Below are 24,690 nucleotides of genomic sequence, written 5' to 3'. Positions count from 1 at the left end.
GAGCCCTAAGGAGCCATACAGATAACATGGGTCTTAGAAGAGGAAAACGGGCCTAGCTGCACTTTGTGTGTGTGGCCTCCAAGGAGGAATGTGGCCTCTTATCTCTTATTTTTGCTTCCTGTGTGTCATTTCTGGATAATCCTCCGCCAGTGATCTAGCTGCAGTCTCTCACCATAGGAAATCTTGTAATACTGTAGATGTAGACCATAGGGCAGGCGAGCATGCACTACTGCTGCACATTCTGCATCTATGTGTGAGGGAAACAATGGTAGAAGCCACACTGTATATGTCATGGCTGTGAGAAAATGTTACACTTCCTTTGCCCGTGCTATGAATAAGCGAAGTTGCGCTTTGTCTGTGCTTTATCTGTAACGTTTGTGTGCTAAGTTTGCACTGATGATGCACCTATGCTGTGTATATGAAGGAAAGCATATACTGCAGTTGCACCCTCTCCATCTGTCGAAGTATATGAGGAAACCTTGCATTTCTGCTCTCAGCTGTACATGTTCTATGTTTGATTGAGACTTGCATCACTGTTGTCTTATCTCTCAGTGTGTTGAAAGGGTTAGACTCTGGGGATGTACTTCTGTTGTTTTTGCTGTCTTTGTTAGGACATGTTGCATGGCTGCTGCCCATGTTCTCCCTGTTTTTGTATATATCTTGATTTCTGTGCTTTCCTTACTCCTTGGTACAGTTACTTTTCGTCTAATTTCACGGCATATAATGAATGTTTTTTGCTCTTCAGCCCGAATCCAGACAGTGGGATACGGGAGTCCAGCTCATGGGGTGCTCAACATGGACAAGATGTCTACTACGAGTCGCGGACACCTGCCTTTGAGCGAGGCCACTCTGAAGACCTCCACAGCGTGCGGGCCTGCAAGCAGGTGTGTAAATGGAAGACGCAACGGGTCAGCCCGGTGTCTTAAAGGTTGAATTTGTATATTGATTGAAAGGAGGCAGCAAAATAAGTAAAACTTCAGAAAGAACCACATCCCTACCATATCGTGATCTGAGTGCAATCGGGTGTCTATTAGCAAGCGCACTTCCCCTCTGGCAAAGAATATTGACTTCTCATAGTGAGATGTGGCTCTACTCTGAGTGACATCGTAAATTGCCTAAGAAAGACATAAGCCCTCAGTGAGTGAGACCAGATCACCGTGGGTGAGACCAGTCTACCATCTGCATTAGATCCCTGAATTTCCGAATGAAACAGATCACTCCTCTAAGTGAGACTAGTGGACCCAATAATTGAAATCTGTCTACCGCCCTCAGATTGAGACCTTCCACTCCACTGAGTGAGATGTTTTACATCTCTAGTGACCATCTGTGTGTAAAATCAGCCACCCTTCTCATCTCTGAGTAACATCAATCACTTGGTTGGAACAAATCAATCCTCATCAGTAAGAAATCAGTTACCCTTTGGGTGAGCTCTGCCTCTCATGTGAGTAAAGTTTGTGAACCCTCTAAATGGGATCACCTTGTGCCGCCTTCGGACTCCTTTGTCCCTGCATGAATGATATTTGCCCTTCTTGGTGAGATGCGTTGGTCTGGCCATTATGTGGGGAAGTGGCTTCCTTCTATGCAGATTTTTGGTCGGTAGTTTGTGGTTTTTAACTTCCTGTTGTCTTCTTCTCTCTGTACACGGGTCCATCTTCCTCTTCCTGTGTGACACTCAACCTTCTTCAGGCCGTGGAAATGAAACAGATGGGCCCCAGCTTGTCCAATGGAGAGCACCAGCCTTGCCTGGAAAGCCACGGCAGGGCAGTGTCCATGCCTCGATTAGCAGCCGAATCTCAGGTAAGAACTTTGGTCATTACCACATTTGCTCATTTACAGATCCCTGTGTCACTCCTACAAGCATTGTGAAACACCCTAAGGTAAGTCTTATCTTCTCAGCAGACTAGACCAAGAATGTAATATTACGACAGACCAGGCTTATAAAATAGCCCAGCTCTGGTCATCTCTGGAAAAGGGCCCAGCTCTTAGAATTAGACCCAAAGAGACACAAGGATGAAGACCACCCAAGAATTATTAGCATCCTTTGGCTTTCACATGACTACCCCTCTTGGTCTCCTTACTGCTGTTCAGGGATGCAGTGAGCACACCAGTAGAATAGCAAGTGTCTCAGGCTCTAATGCAAGAAAAGGAAATGGGCCCCTTTGCGTTTGGATGGGTACTAAATCACAGCATCATTGGGTACACCAGGTCCTGCACAGCTATAGCTAAGGGAATGGAGTGCACAGATAAGCCGATTAAAAGAGCTTTGCACTATGATGTCTGGTGAGGCTTTCATTGGTTCTAATGGATTATGCAATGCAAAGGAGACACATACTGGGCAATAGTAGACCCAGAGGGAAGGTGAAGCTATCCGACTGGGACAACAGTGTCTGAATCTACATAGTGAGGCCTGTTCTGTATGCTGCTAGGTAAAATTGGTTGAGGACCAAAGCAGAACTGTCCTACAAGTTTTCTTGCTAATTTAGGAAACTACTTTCCCCTTTCATACTTAATGCTATTCAAACGACTTTATGTAAAGAAAACATTGCTGATGTGGTATCTGTATCCAATTTCAACTGAATCCAAAATATCAGCAGTGCATAACCAGGCAAGTGACCTCATCATGTTTACTTATGACTACTTAAGTGAGGCCATTGTGACCAGTTCCAAGTGGCAACATCTCAAGATGAACCAAAAAGTCTGGGCTAGCCCCTTATTTTTTCACCTTCCACACTTGCTAAAACTTCGAGTCAGTGAAAACCATGGAAAAATACAAAGTTGCGAGGCAAATATATATCAATTCATATTTAAAATCTTAATCATAATATTGACTAATATAAACAGTAAAACAGAACTTGTATATGAAGCAAAGGAAAGAACACTGACTCTTGCCACAACTGATGTGGGCTGTTACTGTATTTATAGTGATTTTCAAAGCAAGTGCTGACCGTGTTTTAAATGGTCCATATTGTACCATTAGAACACTTTGAAAGGTCCTAATCTAATATCTATTGTGGCCTGGCTTTCTAACTCCGGATTCTATCACAACTGCCTTTATCCTAACACTCACACTGACCTGAGCACAGCCTGACCTCCTTATGGACCTTACCTGCTCCCGAAAGGGGAGAAGCATATTCTGTGTGGGGACTCAGTGCTTTACATAGTATTTGGAAGCCCTGAATGTGTTGTTAAACCTCTTGCCAATTGGTGTAGCTGATTGGCTGGGTCAGCAATGGCCGCTGCACTCTGAACAGACTCAAGGTTATAATCTGCTTTTTCAGCCGGAGATCTATGTTCAGATTCTCAGGTATCCCCTTAGTCAAGCTCAGGCCTATAGATTATAGTATCACTTTGTATCTACATGATTAATTTAACGAATGAAGAGCTCTTACAAACAAGTTGAGCCCCCCCCCCCGTTTTTAAGTACCATTACGTTCAAACATGCTTGTTGACACCAGGCCAGGAATAAATTAACTTTTCTTCCATAACAGAAAGCGTTTTGCTAAAGTATCGTGCAGCACGTTCAGTTCTGGGGACATTCAACCTTGGAAAGGTTGCACTGGCTGATCCCTGCTCTGTAACTCTAAAGAAATGGCTTCATTCTCAACATAGCCCAAACCATTCCTCAAGAACATAGTGAACAAAGGGCAGATTACTCCGCCGTGTGTCTATTTTAAGCATTAAATCCACTCCCTTCCCAGCACCTGCCACTTCAATTCCCTTTCCTATCTCTTACCTCCCACCACTCTTTGACCTACCTGCAACTCTGCATCTCAGAGTCCACCACTCTGCGCTTTTTAGCACATACCACGCCTCACGCCACCATACTACACAAAAACAGCACAGAGTTGTGAGGTGAGAAGAGCCCAATCTTGGAGCAATAAAAATGGAGATTTGGAGAGAGTCCTGAGAGGTGTTAGAGTGTAACTGCATAGCGGAACGCTGCAGTGAGACGGTAGTAGACTATTGGAATGGTTGCAGGATGAGACTACTGTGGGAATTGGTTTCTCACGATGTGAACTGTAACTTGTTGGATTGGTAGGGACTGCTCTTCCTGTGAAGTCAAGTAAGTTGGGAGTCTGATGCTGCTTCACATAGCTCCTGCTATTTGCTATGCTCACACTCTGCCACGTGTGCAAATTGGTCACTGTGCCTCGATCAAAGCAACCCTTCCTTTGCCTTCCCACTGCCACAGTGCTCTGCCTTTTCAACGCAGATATGTTTCTATGCTCTGTGGCTTTTGATGTCCTAGATAGCTCAGAACGGATGAACGCGGCTAGGAACAAGCAAATGGAGGTGAGACAAAGAGATTGGGAGAAGCGAATGGGAGTTTTGACGAGCAAGAAGAAGCTAGGTGATGGTAGGAGACTGTAGGTTGGTCTACGAGCAATCCCTTCTACTCACACATTATGGCTGGGTCTGCCCTTCCTGAAACTGTCCATCATCCTGGAGGTATGGAGGGTTCCCCACACTGGAAGTAGGAGTTGATCACCACCATACATAAATCCTAAAACTGCCACATCTTCATATCATGGCACACATTAACTCCAAGAAGACATTATAGGAAAATACATTTCTGTGTATGTTACCCTGCCTTGTTGTGTCTGGAACCTATTTTCCCTCCGTGTTTTTTCAAATGTCTTGATTTTAAATGCATTTCTAGTTACCCCTTTCAATTTGGTTTCCCCGTTAATTTGTATTGAGTCACAGTTTCATTGTTTTCTGTGGGTGTTTTTACCATGGTATTCTAAGAAGGGAGCTGTATCAACCTCCGTTGATTGTTTGTATATTGGTCTATATGGAACATGGTTGTTTTAAGTGTACAGATGAGCAATACTGACCTCCTCTATTTGAGGAAGAGAGGTATTCCACTTGTTTTATCCTATTGATACTACAGAGGTGTCTTGTTTAGATGTAACCTCCATGGCTTTCCAAGGAAATTCATTTTTCATTTGGTGATAGTCCAGGGTCCAAGAGCATGTATAGGCAACTTCAAAGTGGAGATATGATGCAGCTCCCTTTTTCAGGTCCTGAGCTCCCACCATCCGTAACATAACATTCATTAACATTTGTGTTTTCAGCTACCACCCAATAACTGATGGATGTTAACATGTTTCTCTCTCTCCCTTTCTCCCACCTTCCTCCCCTGCTCCCCTTATCCTCAACATGTTTAATCCTTATCATTTTTTTATGACCATTTTATCTCTAATAAACCAATTGCTGTGCCTGCTTTGTGGTGCTTTTCCTTTCTATGTGCCTTTTGTGGGTTGGGATGCGTGTATTTCTGGCTCAATTGATACTGCTGTTGTCCGCCTATTCCCCATCCTTTTTCTTTGGACCACCCCCCTCCTCCTTACCTGTTTTCACCTGCTCATCCGCTGCACTGTTGGGCTGCTTCCAACCCTGTATCTCATCTTGTCCGACATGTTGACAGAGGAGCAAAGCGCGGTCTCCGGGCAGCTACCTGGCAGTATGTAATCGCATCTCTGTTATTCTCCTATCTCAAGCAGCAGCATAACAGGAAGGCACGGTACAGAGGGCTAACTCTTACCAACCCTGCCCATCGCTTGGCTCCATGCCGCTTTACATTGCCTGTTTTACACTTCATTCCACGGATGGAATGGAGGTGTCAAGTTCTTAAAGACTTAATAGTATCCAAACATCTCAGTCCTGGCCTGCATTATTACAGGTGATAAGGCCACATCAGTATCTGTACTGCTAGTACTGAAATCTGTCCAAGGAATAATATGTTAAAATGTGCTGGTGTTTTGTGCAAAATCATCTGCTTAGTTATATCCCATGTGAAGGTGATTTTACAAGCACTGGGATGGGGCACGCTGTACAAACTCTACTCAGTAGCACTTGTGTGTTGCACCAAGATGAAGCTGGCCAAAGGCAGAGGTGAAGGATGGGTGACTGTCCCCTGGATACACTTCATAGCGCAAGGCCAGTGTGGATTTGTACTGCTGACCGGGATGTGTGCTGTCAGAAGAACTGGGGCAGACTGCATGTAAGGTGTGTAGTCCTTTTGAGGAAGAAAACAATAGTTCAGGGCTCTTAGGCAATCAGCAGATTTCTCCAAACATATGTACTAGGCTCTGCTGAGAACATTCTATCAAACCTTATATTTAAATGAAATCTGCTCTTTAAAGTTACTGGTTCATTGTTTGGGTTATCTTTTTTGAGAGTTTATAGTCAATCAATCAGCGTTTGTAGAGCACAGCACTGTCACCACTAGGGGTATCTGGGCGCTGTGTCTCCATTGAAGTGCCAGGTCTTGAGTCTCTTTCTGAAGTCTGCCAGCGAGGTGGCTGTGCGGAGCTGGAGGCGAAGGTCGTTCCAGGTCTTGGCAGCGATGTAGGAGTAGGGTCGGCCACTGCTGTGGCTGCAATGGATGCAAGGGTGTGTGCAAGGGCGATTCAAGAGAAGCGCAGCTGTCTAGCGGGTTGGTGGAAGTTCAGTTGATGGTTGAGGTAATCAGGTCCCAGGTCGTGGAGGTCTTTGTAGGCATGCGTGAGGATCTTGACTAGCATCTCTTCTGGATGGGGAGCCAGTGGAGTTCTCTCAGGTGGGGGCGATGTGGGTTCATTGGGAGGTCCAGTATGAGTCTGGATGCAGCATTTTGTATGATCTGGAGTCCTCTGAGGGGCTGGGTGGAGATGCCAACGTAGAGGGTGTTACCATAGTCGAGGTGGCTTGTGACGAGGGCCTGAGTGACGCTCTTTCTGATGTTGGTTGGGATCCATCTGAAGATTCTGCATAGGAGGCAAAATGTGTGGAAGCAGGAGGCGGCAACTGCGTTAACTTGTTGTTTCATGGTCAGTTGGCTGTCGAGGATGATGCAGAGGTTGTATCCATGGTTGGTCGGTTTGGGTGTGGGTCCGACTACTTCAGGCCACCAGCTATGGTCCCATGTGGAGTTGCTCTTCCCGAAGATCTGTACTTCAGTTTTGTTGGAGTTCAGGTGGAGGCAGTTGTCTCTCATCCGTTCGGCTATGTTGGTCATGGCGTTGCAGTTGTTGGTTTTGGCATTGGAGCGGTCCTTGGTGAGCGGGAGGATCAGTGGAGTTTCATCTGCATAGGAGATTATGTTGAGCCAGTGGGATCTGGCGACGTGTGCGAAGGGGGTCATGTAGATGTTGAACAGGATGGGGCTGATGGATGATCCTTGTGGTACACCACATACGATGCTCTGTGTGCGTCATGTGAGGAAGGAGGCGATCCATTTGAGAGCATCTTGCTGTATGTAGTAAATATGAAAATACTTAGATATCCCTTTGCTTATTAGATTTTTGAACAGTAGGTGTTTTCAGGGACATGTATTTTTCTTGTGTTGGAGATTTTTTAGGCTGATTTAGAGAATGATAGTTGGAAGCTGCTCCGTCGGAATGGCTGAAGGCATCCTGCCAACCTGAGGGTCCTCAGCCCTCAATATTTAGAGTCGTTTGCCAACTCCGCTGACAACTCTGAACATTGGCAGGAATCACTGTGACAGTGCTTCATGTCAATGTTGTAAATGTTTGGCATCTAACAAGGTAGCCTCTGTCAAACTTTTGCAAACTTTTACCTTTTTTCAAGAACAATCTCCCAAACGGGGAGTTTGTTTTTGGAAAAAGTTTTTTAAATGGTCCCATTACTTTTCTTTTAGCGTCCCCTCGTGGTGAAGGACAGCAAAAAAAAGTCAGAGGACTGTCCACTATAAATAAGGTGGACGGTGGAAAGGCTAACCTCTGATTGCCCGTAAACCATTGGCCCGCTAGACCAGAATATCGTCAACATACTTTCGTTCCGCCCTCCTCTAAATGAGGTGGGTGGACCAAAATTTTCCAGAGAGGGTACTCTGTCACGACTTTCCTATCAGGTTGCAGCCAGCTAAGCAGGACCTTGCTTTTTGCCCAGATCTGCATGTTCTCACGGATCCCCCATGGGTACCTGCGGATACCCCATAATGCGTCCCTAGATATCTAAATCTTTCATCCTTTAAAAACTCCAGAACTACTAAACAGATTTACCCCAACTCACAAAAAGCTCGATCTGCTGACCAAGATCTAGCTTTCTGCCTAATTTGGTGTAATTCTGTTCATGGATTCGTGCTGTAGCCATATCTAAAACTTGTCAATTCCCCATGGACATTGCATGGGGAAAAGCGTTTTTGGACCCCACTCTTTCTCAGCCCCAGCTTCACAAGTCACCTGAAACTTACGAATCATGACTCCGCCAGTTAAAACTTTTAATCATGTTTTTATATGGAGAATTGCTTCTTTTGTAGTATGTCACCTTAAGGCAAGTTGAGGATGACACATGGGTCCCCTTGGGCCTATGTGCTCTCCCATGACTCTGCTATCAATAGCAGACATGATAAACAGTGCTTTACATGAAACACACTGGGAGCCTAAGGTACTTTGGTGTCTAGTCGCCACATCTCCATAGTGATAGATGTCCAGAGGGAAAACAAGACTAGAGAAGGCTAGCCTCTTGTCGACCTCAGAAGAGCAGTGTATAGTATCCCATGGACTGCAGATACACAAACCTTCAGCATATTCTGTGTTGGAGATACACTGAAGGAGACCTATGCCCAATGGCAGGCCTCAATCTACAAGTTGTTAACTTTGTTGTCTCTGCTGCACTTGTCGTTATGAGCAGAAGTCTTGTGAGCTGACGGCAGGTGATGAACAGGCACATGTGCAAAGGGTCAATTTAACCTTGGTTTAAAGATGCCCAGTCCACTGGATATCAAGGGAGCTGCTAAACTTGAATTATGTCACTGGTCTTGTTATCAGCATGCAGCTGGTTTTAAACTATGAGCAGGGAAAGAACCTGCTTAGGCCAAGGCTTGGAGAAAGTATGTAAAGAGGTAGTATTACGATTTAAGAGTGTTGATGGTTGGCTGAGACCGGACGGGCATTAACAAAAAGTCAGTGTATGTGTCTGTAGAAAATTCTTGATTACTTCCAAGGACATGGTGCAATGTTCAGGAATCTGTTTCAAAACCAGGTCTCCTCCTCTGCTTACAACAAATGAAGTTTCTAATTTTTCTATTATTTTTGGTATTGTTGAGCTATTTTAAGTGTTATTGTGGAAAGACTTGCATACCCAAATGTATTCAGTTTGAGGACAAGAAATCAAAACCTTGCGGGGTGACAGTAGTCTATAGGTGCATTTTATATAACTAATTAACAGCAGAGACAGTAGCCAGACCCTGGGCTTCAGATTGCTTTACATGTAGTTATAAAAGTGAAATAATGTACCTTGCATAACTGGCAGTCATGAGCATTGACTTCGACAAAACTGCAAGAGTATGATGATCAGATACAAGATTTCTCCTTTTCAAAGCAGATAGAACATTGGATCTAGAAGAGATACACGCACAATGAGCAATGACTTAGCAGGCACTAGAGACACTCTGGTGAGCTTAAAGAAAAATATACTTAGTAAAAGAAGATATAGCATTCTAGATTAAAGAGTTATATCCATGTGGCTTAATGTCTGGACTGACACCAGGGGTTCAATGGACCATCATAGAATATCTGGGGCCATATTATGCATTGTGATTGTGTGTGCCCGGTGCACCTTTAAAAAGGTGCCCGGGCTCAAACAATCACAATGCGCCCTATTATGATGTATGACCTGCCCCCATGGCAGGCGCAAACATGTGCTGCCCTGGGGGTAGGGCATTCATGTGAAAATACAAATTCATGTGAAAGCCTGTTGCGCCCCTGCAGCCCCTTCTGTAATATGGCCTCAGGTGTAACACTGGAATCGGAAGAGGAACATCCTGGATTTTTACATAGGTGATGCTCCGGATGGTTGGAGAAAATAAAATATAGCTTTGAGGATACAAGAGATACATCCTCAATATTTACCTTGGTGGCACTCTGGATTGTTAGAGAAAAGAAGATTTAGCATTAGGAGAGAAGAGTTACATTCTTCGTGTTTACAATGGAGATGGTGTGGGAGGTTTAGCGAGTAGAGAAACGCAGGTCTAACATTGGAGTTAGAAGAGATACATCCTCGATGTTTACACCACTGGCATTCTAGATGTTTGGAGAAAAGCATGTTTAGAATTGTGGTTAGAAGAGGTACCATCCTCGATGTTTATACTGGAGGTATTCTAGATATTTGGAGACAAGCATGTTTAGTTAGCGTTGTGGTTAGATGAGATGCATCCTTGAAGTTTACACTGGAAGCGCTCTGGATGGTTGGAGGCAAGCAGCTATAGCATTGGAGTTAGATCCAACACATTCTCAATGCTCACACTGTAGCACTCTGGATGGTTGGAGGCAAGCAGCTATAGCATTCGAGTTAGATGCAACACATTCTCGATGTTTACACTGGCAGCTCTCTGGATGGCTGGAGGCCAGCAGCTATAGCATTGGACTTAGATGCGACACATCCTCGATGTTCACACTGGCAGCTCTCTGGATGGTTGGAGTCAAGCAGCTATAGCATTGGGGCTAGATGCGACAAATCGTCGATGTTCACACTGGCAGCACTCTGGATGGTTGGAGGCAAGCGGCTATAGCATTGGAGTTAGATGCAACACATCCTCGATGTTTACACTGGCAGCACTCTGAATGGTTGGAGGCAAGCAGCTGTAGCATTGGACTTAGATGCGACACATCCTCGATGTTCACACTGGAAGCACTCTGGATGGTTGGAGGCAAGCAGCTATAGCATTGGAGTTAGATCCGACACATTCTCAATGCTCACACTGTAGCACTCAGGATGGTTGGAGGCAAACAGCTATAGCATTGGACTTAGATGCGACACATCCTCGATGCTTACACTGGAAGCACTCTGGATGGTTGGAGGCAAGCAGCTTTAGCATTCAAGTTAGATGCAACACATTCTCGATGTTCACACTGGCAGCACTCTGGATGGTTGGAGGCAAGCAGCTGTAGCATTGGAGTTAGATGGGACACATCCTCGATGTTCACACTGGCAGCACTCTGGATGGTTGGAGGGAAACCGCTGTAGCATTGGAATTAGATGTAACAAATCCTCGATGTTTACACTGGCAGCACTCTGGATGGTTGGGGACAAGCAGCTATATCATTGGACTTAGATGCGACACATCCTCAATGTTCACACTAAGGGCACTCAGGATGGTTGGAGGCAAGCAGCTATAGCATTGGGGCTAGATGCGACACATCCTCGATGTTCACACTGGCAGCACTCCGGATGGTTGGAGGCAAGCAGCCGTAGCATTGGGGCTAGATGCGACAAATCCTCGATGTTCACACTGGCAGCGCTCAGGATGGTTGGAGGCAAGCAGCTGTAGCATTGGACTTAGATGCGACAAATCCTTGATGTTTACACTGGCAGCATCTTGATGGTTGGAGGCAAGCAGCTGTAGCACTGGAGTTAGATGCGACAAATCCTCGATTTTTACACTGGCAGCACTCTGGATGGTTGGAGGCAAGCAGCTATAGCATTGGACTTAGATGTGACACATCCTTGATGTTCACACTCGTAGCACTCTGGATGGTTGGAGGCAAGCAGCTGTAGCATTGGGGCTAGATGCGACAAATCCTCGATGTTCACACTGGCAGCACTCTGGATGGTTGGAGGCAAGCAGCTGTAGCATTGGAGTTAGATGCGACAAATCCTCGCTGTTCACACTGGCAGCACTCCGGATGGTTGGAGGCAAGCAGCCGTAGCATTGGAGTTAGATGCGACACATCCTCGATGTTCACACTGGAAGCACTCTGGATGGTTGGAGGCAAGCAGCTATAGCATTGGAGTTAGATCCGACAATTCTCAATGCTCACACTGTAGCACTCAGGATGGTTGGAGGCAAACAGCTATAGCATTGGACTTAGATGCGACACATCCTCGATGCTTACACTGGCAACACTCTGGATGGTTGGAGGCAAGCAGCTCTAGCATTGGAGTTAGATGCGACAAATCCTCGATGTTCACACTGGCAGCACTCTGGATGGTTAGAGGCAAGCAGCTGTAGCATTAGAGTTAGATGCGACACATCCTCGATGTTTACACCACTCGCATTCTAGATGTTTGGAGAAAAGCATGTTTAGAATTGTGGTTAGAAGAGGTACCATCCTCGATGTTTATACTGGAGGTATTCTAGATATTCAGAGACAAGCATGTGTAGTTAGCATTGTGGTTAGATGAGATGCGTCCTTGAAGTTTACACTGGATGCACTCTGGATGGTTGGAGGCAAGCAGCTTTAGCATTCAAGTTAGATGCAACACATTCTCGATGTTCACACTGGCAGCACTCTGGATGGTTGGAGGCAAGCAGCTGTTGCATTGGAGTTAGATGGGACACATCCTCGATGTTCACACTGGCAGCACTCTGGATGGTTGGAGGGAAACCGCTGTAGCATTGGAATTAGATGTAACAAATCCTCGATGTTTACACTGGCAGCACTCTGGATGGTTGGAGGCAAGCAGCTATAGCATTGGACTTAGATGCGACACATCCTCAATGTTCACACTAAGGGCACTCAGGATGGTTGGAGGCAAGCAGCTATAGCATTGGGGCTAGATGCGACACATCCTCGATGTTCACACTGGCAGCACTCTGGATGGTTGGAGGCAAGCAGCCGTAGCATTGGGGCTAGATGCGACAAATCCTCGATGTTCACACTGGCAGCGCTCAGGATGGTTGGAGGCAAGCAGCTGTAGCATTGGACTTAGATGCGACAAATCCTTGATGTTTACACTGGCAGCATCTTGATGGTTGGAGGCAAGCAGCTGTAGCACTGGAGTTAGATGCGACAAATCCTCGATTTTTACACTGGCAGCACTGCGGATGGTTGGAGGCAAGCAGCCGTAGCATTGGAGTTAGATGCGACACATCCTCGATGTTCACACTGGCAGCACTCTGGATGGTTGGAGGCAAGCAGCTGTAGCACTGGATTTAGATGCAACAAATCCTCGATGTTTACACTGGCAGCACTCTGGATGCTTGGAGGCAAGCAGCTATAGCATTGGACTTAGATGCGACACATTCTCGATGTTCACACTGGTAGCACTCTGGATGGTTGGAGGGAAGCAGCTATAGCATTGGGGCTAGATATGACACATCCTCGATGTTCACACTGGCAGCACCCTGGATGGTTGGAGGCAAGCAGCTATAGCATTGGAGTTAGATGCGACACATCCTCGATGCTTACACTGGCAGCACTCTGGATGGTTGGAGGCAAGCAGCTGTAGCATTGGAGTTAGATGCGACAAATCCTCGATGTTCACACTGGCAGCATTCTGGATGGTTGGAGGCAAGCAGCTGTAGCATTGGAGTTAGATGCGACACATCTTCGATGTTTACACCACTGGCATTCTAGATGTTTGGAGAAAAGCATGTTTAGAATTGTGGTTAGAAGAGGGACCATCCTCGATGTTTATACTGGAGGTATTCTAGATATATGGCGACAAGCATGTTTAGTTAGCATTGTGGTTAGATGAGATGCGTCCTTGAAGTTTACACTGGAAGCACTCTGGATGGTTAGAGGCAAGCAGCTATAGCATTTGAGCTAGATGCAACACAATCTCGATGTTTACACTGGCAGTTCTCTGGATGGCTGGAGGCAAGCAGCTGTAGCATTGGGGCTAGATGCGACAAATCCTCGATGTTCTCACTGGCAGCACTCTGGATGGTTGGAGGCAAGTAGCTGTAGCATTGGAATTAGATGTGACACATCCTCGATGTTCACACTGGCAGTACTCTGGATGGTTGGAAGGAAACCGCTGTAGCATTGGAATTAGATGCGACAAATCCTTGATGTTTACACTGGCAGCACTCTTGATGGTTGGAGGCAAGCAGCTGTAGCACTGGAGTTAGATGCGACAAATCCTCGATGTTTACACTGGCAGCACTCTGAATGGTTGGAGGCAAGCAGCTATAGCATTGGACTTAGATGTGACACATCCTCGATGTTCACACTGGTAGCAGTCTGGATGGTTGGAGGCAAGCAGCTATAGCATTGGAGTTAGATCCGACACATCCTCAATGCTTACACTGTAGCACTCTAGATGGTTGGAGGCAAGCAGCTATAGCATTGGACTTAGATGAGACACATCCTCAATGCTCACTCTGTAGCACTGTGGATGGTTGGAGGCAAGCAGCTATGGCATTGGACTTAGATGCGACAAATCCTCGATGTTCACACTGGCAGCACTCTGGATGGTTGGAGGCAAGCAGCTATAGCATTGGACTTAGATGCGACACATCCTCAATGCTCGCACTGTAGCGCTGTGGATGGTAGGAGGCAAGCAGCTATAGCATTGGACTTAGATGCGACACATCCTCGATGCTTACACTGGCAGCACTCTGGATGGTTGGAGGCAAGCAGCTGTAGCATTGGAGTTAGATGCGACAAATCCTCGATGTTCACACTGGCAGCACTCAGGATGGTTGGAGGGAAACCGCTGTAGCATTGGAGTTAGATGCGACACATCTTCGATGTTTACACCACTGGCATTCTAGATGTTTGGAGAAAAGCATGTTTAGAATTGTGGTTAGAAGAGGGACCATCCTCGATGTTTATACTGGAGGTATTCTAGATATATGGCGACAAGCATGTTTAGTTAGCATTGTGCTTAGATGAGATGCGTCCTTGAAGTTTACACTGGAAGCACTCTGGATGGTTAGAGGCAAGCAGCTATAGCATTCGCGTTAGATGCAACACATTCTCGATGTTTACACTGGCAGTTCTCTGAATGGCTGGAGGCAAGCAGCTGTAGCATTGGGGCTAAATGCGACAAATCCTCGATGTTCTCACTGGCAGCACCCTGGGTGGTTGGAGGCAAGCAGCTATAGCATTGGGGCTAGATGCGACAAATCCTCAGTTCACACTGGCAGCACTCTGGATGGTTGGAGGAAAGCAGCTAGAGCATTGGGGCTAAATGCGACATCCTCGATGTTCACACTGGCAGCACCCTGGGTGGTTGGAGGCAAGCAGCTATAGCATTGGGGCTAGATGCGACAAATCCTCAGTTCACACTGGCAGCCTTCTGGATGGTTGGAGGGAAACCGCTGTAGCATTGGCATTAGATGCGACAAATCCTCGATGTTTACACTGGCAGCACTCTGGATGGTTGGAGGCAAGCAGCTGTAGCACTGGATTTAGATGCAACACATCCTCGATGTTCACACTGGCAGCACCCTGGGTGGTTGGAGGCAAGCAGCTATAGCATTGGGGCTAGATGCGACAAATCCTCAGTTCACACTGGCAGCCTTCTGGATGGTTGGAGGCAAGCAGCTATAGCATTGGAGTTAGATCCAACACATCCTCAATGCTCACACTGTAGCACTGTGGATGGTTGGAGGCAAGCAGCTATAGCATTGGACTTAGATGCGACACAACCTTGATGCTTACACTGGCAGCACTCTGGATGGTTGGAGGGAAACCACTGTAGCATTGGCATTAGATGCGACAAATCCTCAATGTTTACACTGGCAGCACTCTGGATGGTTGGAGGCAAGCAGCTGTAGCACTGGAGTTAGATGCGACAAATCCTCGATGTTTACACTGGCAGCACCCTGGATGTTTGGAGGCAAGCAGCTATAGCATTGGACTTAGATGTGACACATCCTCGATGTTCACACTGGTAGCACTCTGGATGGTTGGAGGAAAGCAGCTATAGCATTGGGGCTAGATGCAACACATCCTCGATGTTCACACTGGCAGCACTCTGGATGGTTGGAGGAAAGCAGCTATAGCAATGGGGCTAGATGCGACAAATCCTCGATGTTCACACTGGCAGCACCCTGGATGTTTGGAGGCAAGCAGCTATAGCATTGGGACTAGATGCGACAAATCGTCGATGTTCACACTGGCAGCACTCTGGATGGTTGGAGGCAAGCAGCTATAGTGTTTGAGTAAGATGCGACAAATCCTATGATGTTTACACTGGCAGCACTCTGGATGGTTGGATAAAAGCAGCTATACTTTTGGGGCTAGATGTGCCAAATCCTCGATGTTTACACTGGCAGCACTCTGGATGGTTGGAGGCAAGCAGCTATAGTATTGGACTTAGATGCGACAAATCCTACGATGTTTACACTGGCAGCACTCTGGATGGTTGGATAAAAGCAGCAATAGCACTGAGGCTAGAGGAAATAAATCCTCAGGGTTCAACGGCTTGGCAGCCTCCGGAGGCTCTTAGGAGGTTTGGTAAAAGCAGATGTGTAGCACCCTGGGTAGAAAAGATGCGCCCTCAGTGTTTGCAGGTGGGGCTCACCGGCAACGTTTTTGGGACCGGCGTTTATTTTTCTTCATCAGGCTTTTACCTAGAGCAAGAGTGAGAAAAACACAAAAGAGGGAAGAAAAAGGACAATAAATATATAAATACAGTGACAAATGGAGAAGATAGATGAAAATTAACCTGCATGATTGATTTAAAGGAGCAGGGAGGGGTTAGGGTACGATGGGAACAGCAAGAGGTGAAATTTAGGTAGCTCAATTTTGGTAATTGGCACTCCTGATATTTGTAGTGTCGGCCAATGATTTCAGAGCCAAACTTTGGGCCTCGGCACTTGCTTCAGAAATTAAGCACTGGTTGCCATGGCATTGGGATTATAGCAGATATTTATTTGTCAACATTCACAAAGGTGAAGGGGTCCCTTGAGGATACCTGCACATTTGTGACTGGGTTACCACTACTTTTATGTAATCACATCTGATGCAGTACTAAGCAGCTTACAGCTGGTGCCATATTAATCAGTGTCTGCAATGTAAATACAAGTGGCTCGGTGTCTGAAGTGTAAATACTAATGGTTCATCATCAGTCAGTGTCTGCAGTGTGATCTCAGCTGGTGCAGTATTAATCAGTGTCTGCAGTGTAATCACAGCTGGTGCAGTATGCACCAGTGTCTGAAGTGTAAATACCAAGGGTTCATCATCAGTCAGGGTCTGCAATGTAATCACAGTTGGCTCCGTATTAATCAGTGTCTGCAGTGTAATCACAGATGGCACAGTAGTAATCTGTCTGCAGTGTAGTCACAGCTGGTGCAGTAATAATCAGTGTCTGCAGTGTAATCACAGCTGGTGCAGTATTAATTAGTGTTTGTAGTGTAATCACGGCTTGTGAAGTATTAATACGTGTCTGCAGTGTAATCACAGCTTGTGCAGTATTAATCAGTGTCTACAATGTAATCACAGATGGTGCAGTATTAATCAGTGTCTGAAGTGCGATCACAGCTGGCGCAGTATTAATCAGTGTCTGCAGTGCAATCTCAGCTGGTGCAGTATTAATCAGTGTCCTCATACAAATAAATATGGCTCAATATTAATCAGTGCCTGCAGTATAATTACAGATGATGCAGTACTAAGCAGGGTCTGCACTGTTATCACAGTGTGTGCAGTATTATTCAGTGTCTGCAGTGCTATCACAGCTGGTGCAGTATTAATCAGTGTCTGCACTGTAATCACAGCGTGTGCAGTATTAGTGTCTGCAGTGTAAACACAGCTGGCGCAGTATTAATCAGTGCCTGCAGTGTAATCACAGCTGGTGCAGTATTAACCAGTGTCTGAATTGTAAATATCAATGGTTCATCATCAGTCAGTGTCTGCAGTGTAATCACAGCGTATGCACTATTAATCAGTGTCTGCACTGTAATCACAGATGGTGCAGGATTATTCAGTGTCTGCACTGTAATACTGTAATTTTAGGCTGTGCGATATTAATCGGTGTCTGCAGTGTAATCTCTGCGTGTGCAGTATTGACCAGTGTCTGTAGTGCAATCACAGATGGTACAGTATTAATCAGTGTCTGCACTGTAATCACAGCTTGTTCAGTATTAGTCAGTGTCTGCAGTGTAATCACAGCTTGTACAGTATTAATCAGTGGCTGCAGTGTAATCCTAGATGTTGCAGTATTAATCAGTGTCTGCCATGTAATCACGGTGCAGTATTAATCAGTGTCTGCAGTCTAACCAAAGCTGCGGCAATATTAATTAGTGTCCACAGTATAAATACAAGTTGCTCAGTATTAATCAGTGTCTACAGTGTAATCATCAATGGTGCAGTATTAATCAGTGTATGCAGTGTAATCTCAGCTGGGCCAGTATTAATCAGTGTCTGCAGTGTAATCACCATTATAAACTGATGTGGAAATCCAATCACTGTCCACGACCCTGGGTGTCATATGGTATAGAAAAACAATTGGTCCTAGACTCTCTTATCGCGCATCTAGTCAAAAGACGTTTATAATTCAGATATAATGTGTTGCATGCATACAATCACCACATAGTAGTTAATACATATATGACTTTCAGATTATGCACCTTGAAAATGAGAAGGCACCCACTGTATTCATAGAGAATTGTCTATTTTATTCATAGAAACAATTGCAAAGGTAACATTACCAAACGTTTAGTAGTCAAGAGGTTGCTCCAAACAGGGAAATTGGGAGGGTAAAGGAGAAGTGCTTGTGTGTGCAATGGATGGGAGTGAAAAGGTCACAGAGTCAAGATAGTTCAATAGAGGTAATTACAATGATTTTACAATTTCAACTGGTTGTAAGTGACATTAGCACCAGTTGGTTGTGGCTTGTCCATAAACATTACTTTTGTCATTATTCAAGACATTTTACAAGAAAGGTTGCAGAGAAACATCATCTGTTCATTGGATGGGGTGGTAGTAGCATATCGTATAGGCCCCTTATGGGATAAATGTTGACGTTTCGACCCGACTAAATGCGTAGAGGGTGCTTTTAGCCTCCGCTTGCGGGTCTTCCTCAGGACAGGGGAAAGAGGGGCAACCTACAGCAGGCGCCCATGGCTTGATGGCTCTGATTCCAGCTCTCAGGAGTGGGAAGTCCGCATCTCAGTTGCGGTGCTGTGTAGCCACACAATGTTAGGGGTGTTCAAAAGGATCAATCCAAGCCAATCGAGGTGCTGGGTTGAAGCGGGAATATATCCAAAGAAAGGGGATCTAGTCGCCCTATCTGTTCTTATATGGCTAGATCAAATCTGTCCAGGGTGTCAGGTCTCCGTTCGTCACCAGTACGACACGGAACTCCGGGTCGAAACGTTGACATCTATCCCATCAGGGCCCTATACCATATGTTACTACCACCCCATCCAATGAACAGATCAGGTTTCTTTGCAACTTTTCTTGAAAACTGTCTTGAATAATGACAAAAGTAATCTTTATGGACAGGCCATAACCAACTGGTGCTAATGTCACAACCAGTTGAAATTGTTAAATCATTGTAATTACCTCCATTGAACTATCGTCACTCTGTGACCTTTTCACTCCCATCTATTGCACTCACGAGCACTTCTCCTTTACTCTCCCAATTTCCCTGTTTGGAGCAACCTCTTGACTATTATACGTTTGGTAATGGTTTTTACCTTTGCAATTGTTTCTATGAATAAAATAGACAATTCTCTGTAAATAGAGTGGGTGCCTTCTCATTTTCAAGGTGCATAATCTGAAAGTCATATATGTATTAACTACTATGTGCTGATGATTTTATGCATGCAACAAATGATATCTGAATTATAAACGTCTTTTGACAGAAGGTCTAGAACCAATTGCAGTGTATTCACAGTTGGTGCTGTTTTAATCAGTGTCTGAAGTGGAAATACCAATGGTTCATCATAAATCGGTGTCTTCAGTATAAATACATATGGCTCCGTATTAATCAGTGTCTGTAGTGCAGTCAGTGCCTGCATTGTAAACACAGGTAGCTCTCTATTCACCAGGTTTGCTGCAGTATAAATGCATGCGGTGGGGAACAGGCTGTGCACTGAGTGTTGATTGGTGCAAACGCTCACTGTGAGCGTTGTCTGCTTCGCCCTATGAAGTGTACCCTCTGTGAGGCTGCCCTGACTACACACTCCCGTGCCCCCTCTGCTTCCTGTGATGCTGCTGCTTCCATATTTATCATTCTGTATAATGTTGGGTCACCTGTGTGTCATCTTGTGAGCCATGGGCCGGGCGAGCCTTCTAGACTGGTTAGCAGTAATAGAGATTGCGCAAGTTATTGAAAATAATCCAAAAAAAGGCTTTTGCGTGCCCCGACTGCCCCTGCTTTTATTAAGGAATACGGTCTCCATGAGTTCTTGTCCCCTCTCCCACCCCCATCTCTCTTTCAGTAAAAAGAATCTCTGTCACATCTTTTGTTATTTCTATTTCTCTGATGATGTCTCACCCTCCCTTTCCAATCCCCCTCTTTTTATGTCTATTTGGTGTCTCTAGTCCTCAGCCACCTTATCCGGGTCGCCGTGTCTTCACCTACATCTCTCTCTGACTTCCCTCCCCACGTCACTGTTTTCACCACCTTCCCGTCTCCCTGCATATACTCTACTCATTTCCCTTTCTCTTACATCCTCCCTCCTGTCTTCCCCATGCTTCAAACCTGCTTCTATTCTTCCCCTCACAGCCTTACTCCCGGTTACTTATACCTGTCTCCACTCTCCCCCTTTCTTCTGTCATCCCCCTCTACCGCTTCACGCTTTAATAGTCTAAATAATTGTCTCTCTTTATGCTTACCTGGCCCTATCTTTTATCTCTCCTCTCATTCTTTGTCTTTTCTGGTCTATTCGTATTCACCACTTTATTCGTCTCTCCAGTTGTTCAGTTCCTCATTGACTATGCCAATTGCTTATTTCTCTTTCTCATATGTTATCCTGTTTGCTCGTCTTTGTTATCATCTTCCTTCATTCACCTGTCTCTTTCTTTCATTCTTTGTCTCTCTCTTGCTTTCCCTCTCTCTTTTGCCGAACTTTTTTGCTTTATATCTCATCCTATTCTCTAACAAAACTGTCATGCTGTTTTTTTCCTCTCTTGTTTACTTTAAATCTGTAGCTCATTTTCCTCTGACTATTCTCGCTCCTTCTTTCTGTTTGCCTCTCTCATCCACGCCAGACCCCACCCCCTCTGTCCCTCGTTTCACTGGTTCTCTTCTCTCGCTCACGCTGTCAGTCTCTTCTCTTCTTCCTCTCGAGCACAAGAAAATCCCTAAAGCTCCACTGGGTGGCAGCAGAGTGCCGCTGCAGGCACGTGCCGTCCGCACGAGTCTTGTAACCTGCAGCCCCGGAGCGAGGTGTGCGGATTGTAAACCTCCCCAAGGACTCAGGAAGACGAGAAGCGGCTACAAAATCTGGCACTGCCGATAGATAGCAAGGCAATGCAGGGATGGAGTAAGGCAGGGCCGGTTCTAGGATTTGCGGGGCCCTGGGCTAACAGGGAACGTGCGAAGCCCCTCTAATTTAGATAAGTGGCCCCTTGCAAGACCATTCGGAAACACTGCGGGACGCCCATTGTCCAGGATTTTAGCCCCCCCACAGTTTTAACTTTCAGCCCACAAGCAATTCTCACACCTTCAGTCCAATAGGTGTGAGAAGTGCTTGTGGGCTAAAAGTTAAAACTGTGGGGGCTCTAAAATGCTGTACTATGGGCGTCCTGCAGTGTCTCTGAATGGTCTCCTCGCAATTGGGACAAGTGGAAGTGTCTCCCTCCCCTAGGCCTCCGGACACCATGCCTGAGAGGCCCAGGGAGGGGGGCCCTCTACCCTAATTGCAAGGGGACAACTTTCTTTAAAATGGATCGCCAGGGAAACAACAGGACACACCACCAATGCGGGCCCCATGCTGGTGGGCTGAATGCGAGGCCCTGGGCAGCTGCCCACACTGCCCATGCCTAGCACTAGCCCTGGAGTAAGGAATGGCAGATGGCGACTAATCTAATGGCACTGCAGTATGTAGGTGTAGGTGGCCTCATTGGGTACTGTAAGGTAAGGTTAGGCAGCTGCTAGGGCGCCACTATCAGGTCGTTTCCGAGTGCCCTCTAAGGCCACCAAGGTTGCCTAGTGCCACTGTGCAATGGTTGCATTGACATCATACGATAATAACCCCGGCACTAGCTCTGGGGTGCGCCAGGTGCAGTTCCTCTAACTCTCTTCTCTGTTTCCGCAGCCCATCCCGGACGGCAGCCCCATGAAGCGCTCCGTGTCCACCCTGACGCCGCCCCCGCCACAGCATCGGCAGCAGAGGACCCCCCTCTACGAGTACTCCTTGGAGAGGGTTCCGCCTGACCGGACGCACCACCACCACCACCGCTGCCACCGCCGGAAAGAGAAGAAGCAGAAGTCGCTGGAGCGGTCGTCCACGCAGCTGGCTGCAGACGACCCAGGTACCTCTCCGCTCCAGGCCTCTGTGCCCCCGCCATTTATAACCCACACCCACCTGGGTCCTTCCGCCCAGTTACCACCACAAGTGGGTCTTCCAATCCAATGCGTGTCATTCATGGTCTGCAGGGCTTGGAGCCAGGTGGGGGCTCCTGTGACCGCAGACCGTGAATGGTGAATTGGGGGACAGGGCTCAGGGAGCGGTTCCACAGGGAGGCGAGATGACGAGCATGGATGCCCTGCAGGATGTCTTTACTCACAAGCATGATGGTCCCAGGAAAGGGTCATAGGATGTAATAATTTGCTCTTACTCAAAAACAACAAATAAGCAACATATTTATTAATGTTGTGCAGCACCAGCCAACCCTTGAACTTCGAACTCAAGGACCATGTCCAGGAAAAGTGCAAGCATTTGTAGTAAAACCTTGACCTATTGGTATTGTAAATGACAATGCCTTTTATTATTGCAGGTTTTTTAAACACATAAATAAAAGACATTGGCATCTACAATGCCAATAGCTCAAAATCTCGCAAATGTTTCGAGGATAATCGCGCATTGTTTTTCCTTCATAGGGGAAAATAGCTCTTTTGTCGGCTACGGGAATCAAATCTGCAAAGTCCGGGAATTGAAACTGTAACCAAAGCCCCAGGCGCAATTGTAGTTGCGCATGTTGACACTAAGGATTGAGGTGTTAAAGCACAAAGACGTGTACAGTATGAGAGAAACTGGGCTTCCTACAACAGTTTGAAAAAGAGAGGAAAATACATTTTTATCACATAAAATGTAGGGTCATAATAGCAGCCACATATTTTAAGGTATAGCGTCGTCCTACGCTGCTAATGCCTGCTAGGCACCTGTTCGGTATGAGTTAGTGACAGTTGAAACTGTAGACAACTATTAGAGTTGTAAGTGTTTCTTTAAATCATAACACCACCAAAAGGAGGACGAGAGAGAGCAATACCAAAACGAGGAATAAAGGAGAAACAAAAATGTAGAAATAATGAAAGCTGAGTCCGAAAAAGGGGAAATTAGAGAGAAACAGGGGACGCAAGAGCAGTAAGTTGGGCACGAATATTAGACACGCCTAGAGGAGGAAAGAGCATGAGGAAAGGGAGGAGGACAAGCGTAAGGAATATGGAGAAAATTAGGACGACGCTGACAGAATAAGAAAGAAAGAAAAAATAGGAAGTGATAAAATGTGAGTAAAAGATATGGGGGTGAAATAGAACAAGAAAAAAATAGGCTACAATTTCTGGTCAGAAATATAGATGGTGCTCAACAGAGAATGTTTGAAAGACGGGGTAAGATAATGAGAAGGAGCTAGGAAAATGGATCGTGATTAAAAGAGGAGGGAATATAAAAACAAGAGCAAAAAAAGTGTGCACACTAGTCCTAATTAAAAAGAACAAAAGTAATATTCCCCAAATCACGGGCTAGGCAGAAATCAACTAAAATGTACCTTGTCTAATGCATGGTGTTTGGATGTTGTGAGGGCTGGCAGGTAGGGGCTCTGGAAGAGAGACTCAGGATCTGCGGCTCTTTAAATTTAAAGTGAAAGCGCTTGTGTAGACGTCTGTGTAATGACCGGTTACTCACCTGTAATATTCATTTCTCTGAGTCTTAGCCCTCCCCGTCCCATTCCTAACTACATGAGCATAGCTCCTTCCACCAGAAACTTCCAAGCCACTTAAAACCCATCTCTTCACTCCAGGCCACACCCCTACCCTGGGGCATATAACCCTGTGACCCGCCAATCAACATCCTGTACCTAACAAGCACAAGAAGCTGAGCAGGGAGGGAGGGATGGGAACCTGAACTGGGACGGGGAAGGCTACGACTCGGAGTAATGAATATTACCGGTGAGTAACTGGTCATTACTTCCTCGTCAGCCCTCCCTGTCCCAGTCCTAACTACTTGAGCAGATACCAAAGCAAGAATCGGCTTCGCTCAGTAGCAAACACAGACTTTATTAAAGCACCTAAAAACTCACACCACAGGAGCAGAACGCAACACAGCGTCCCCAAACCCAGCAGAATCAGTCCAGCCAACCACCAAACGATAATGGGACATAAAGGTGTGTGGAGAACTCCAGGTAGCAGCCTTGCAGTTCTCTTCCAGGGGATACTCATTAATAGTCATAAGCACTGAATTATCTCCGCCCATGAGCGGGAACCCGGAACAAATAACAATATACATATATATGTGTAAAATATATAAAAAAGTACATAGTACTAACTAATTATACACATATACATGTATAATAACCATAATATGCAGCCTAACATATATACATAGGCTAATAAAGCCACAATTACACACGTTCTGAAGCATGAAAATATGCTGTATATAAATGCAATAAACAGGCATGAGCCCAAAATGCATTTCATAACCATGAAAAACTTTTATTTTCATCAAAGAACCTGTTGTAAACAGCTATTAGCCTAAAAAAGGCTGCATATGAAAATTTGTCTGTGTACAGAAAATCAGACTGGCACCCTGCCTTTAAGGCCCCAGAGAATCTGCACACTTTGCCTTTAAGGCCTCTAGGAGAACTCTGTTCCCATCATGCACCACAGGTGACAGTTAGG

At 45.8% G+C, this 24,690-nt stretch overlaps 1 protein-coding gene across 1 annotated transcript in view; it reads left to right on the top strand.

The window, feature by feature from the left end:
- The window catches only part of CACNA1B (calcium voltage-gated channel subunit alpha1 B), a 1,081,812-nt gene that overhangs the window by 1,014,443 nt on the left and 42,679 nt on the right, over positions 1-24,690 (top strand). The window contains exons 44-46 of the mRNA XM_078642008.1: positions 746-917; positions 1,705-1,797; positions 21,890-22,106. Of these exons, the coding sequence (XP_078498134.1) occupies positions 746-917; positions 1,705-1,797; positions 21,890-22,106 (482 nt within the window). The remainder of the gene's footprint in view (positions 1-745; positions 918-1,704; positions 1,798-21,889; positions 22,107-24,690) is intronic.

This window comes from Lissotriton helveticus, chromosome 5_1, assembly GCF_964261635.1.
Source record: "Lissotriton helveticus chromosome 5_1, aLisHel1.1, whole genome shotgun sequence".
Lineage (NCBI taxonomy): Eukaryota > Metazoa > Chordata > Amphibia > Caudata > Salamandridae > Lissotriton > Lissotriton helveticus.
Note: the sequence above shows the minus strand (reverse complement) of the source record. Positions and strands in the feature narration are given on the sequence as shown.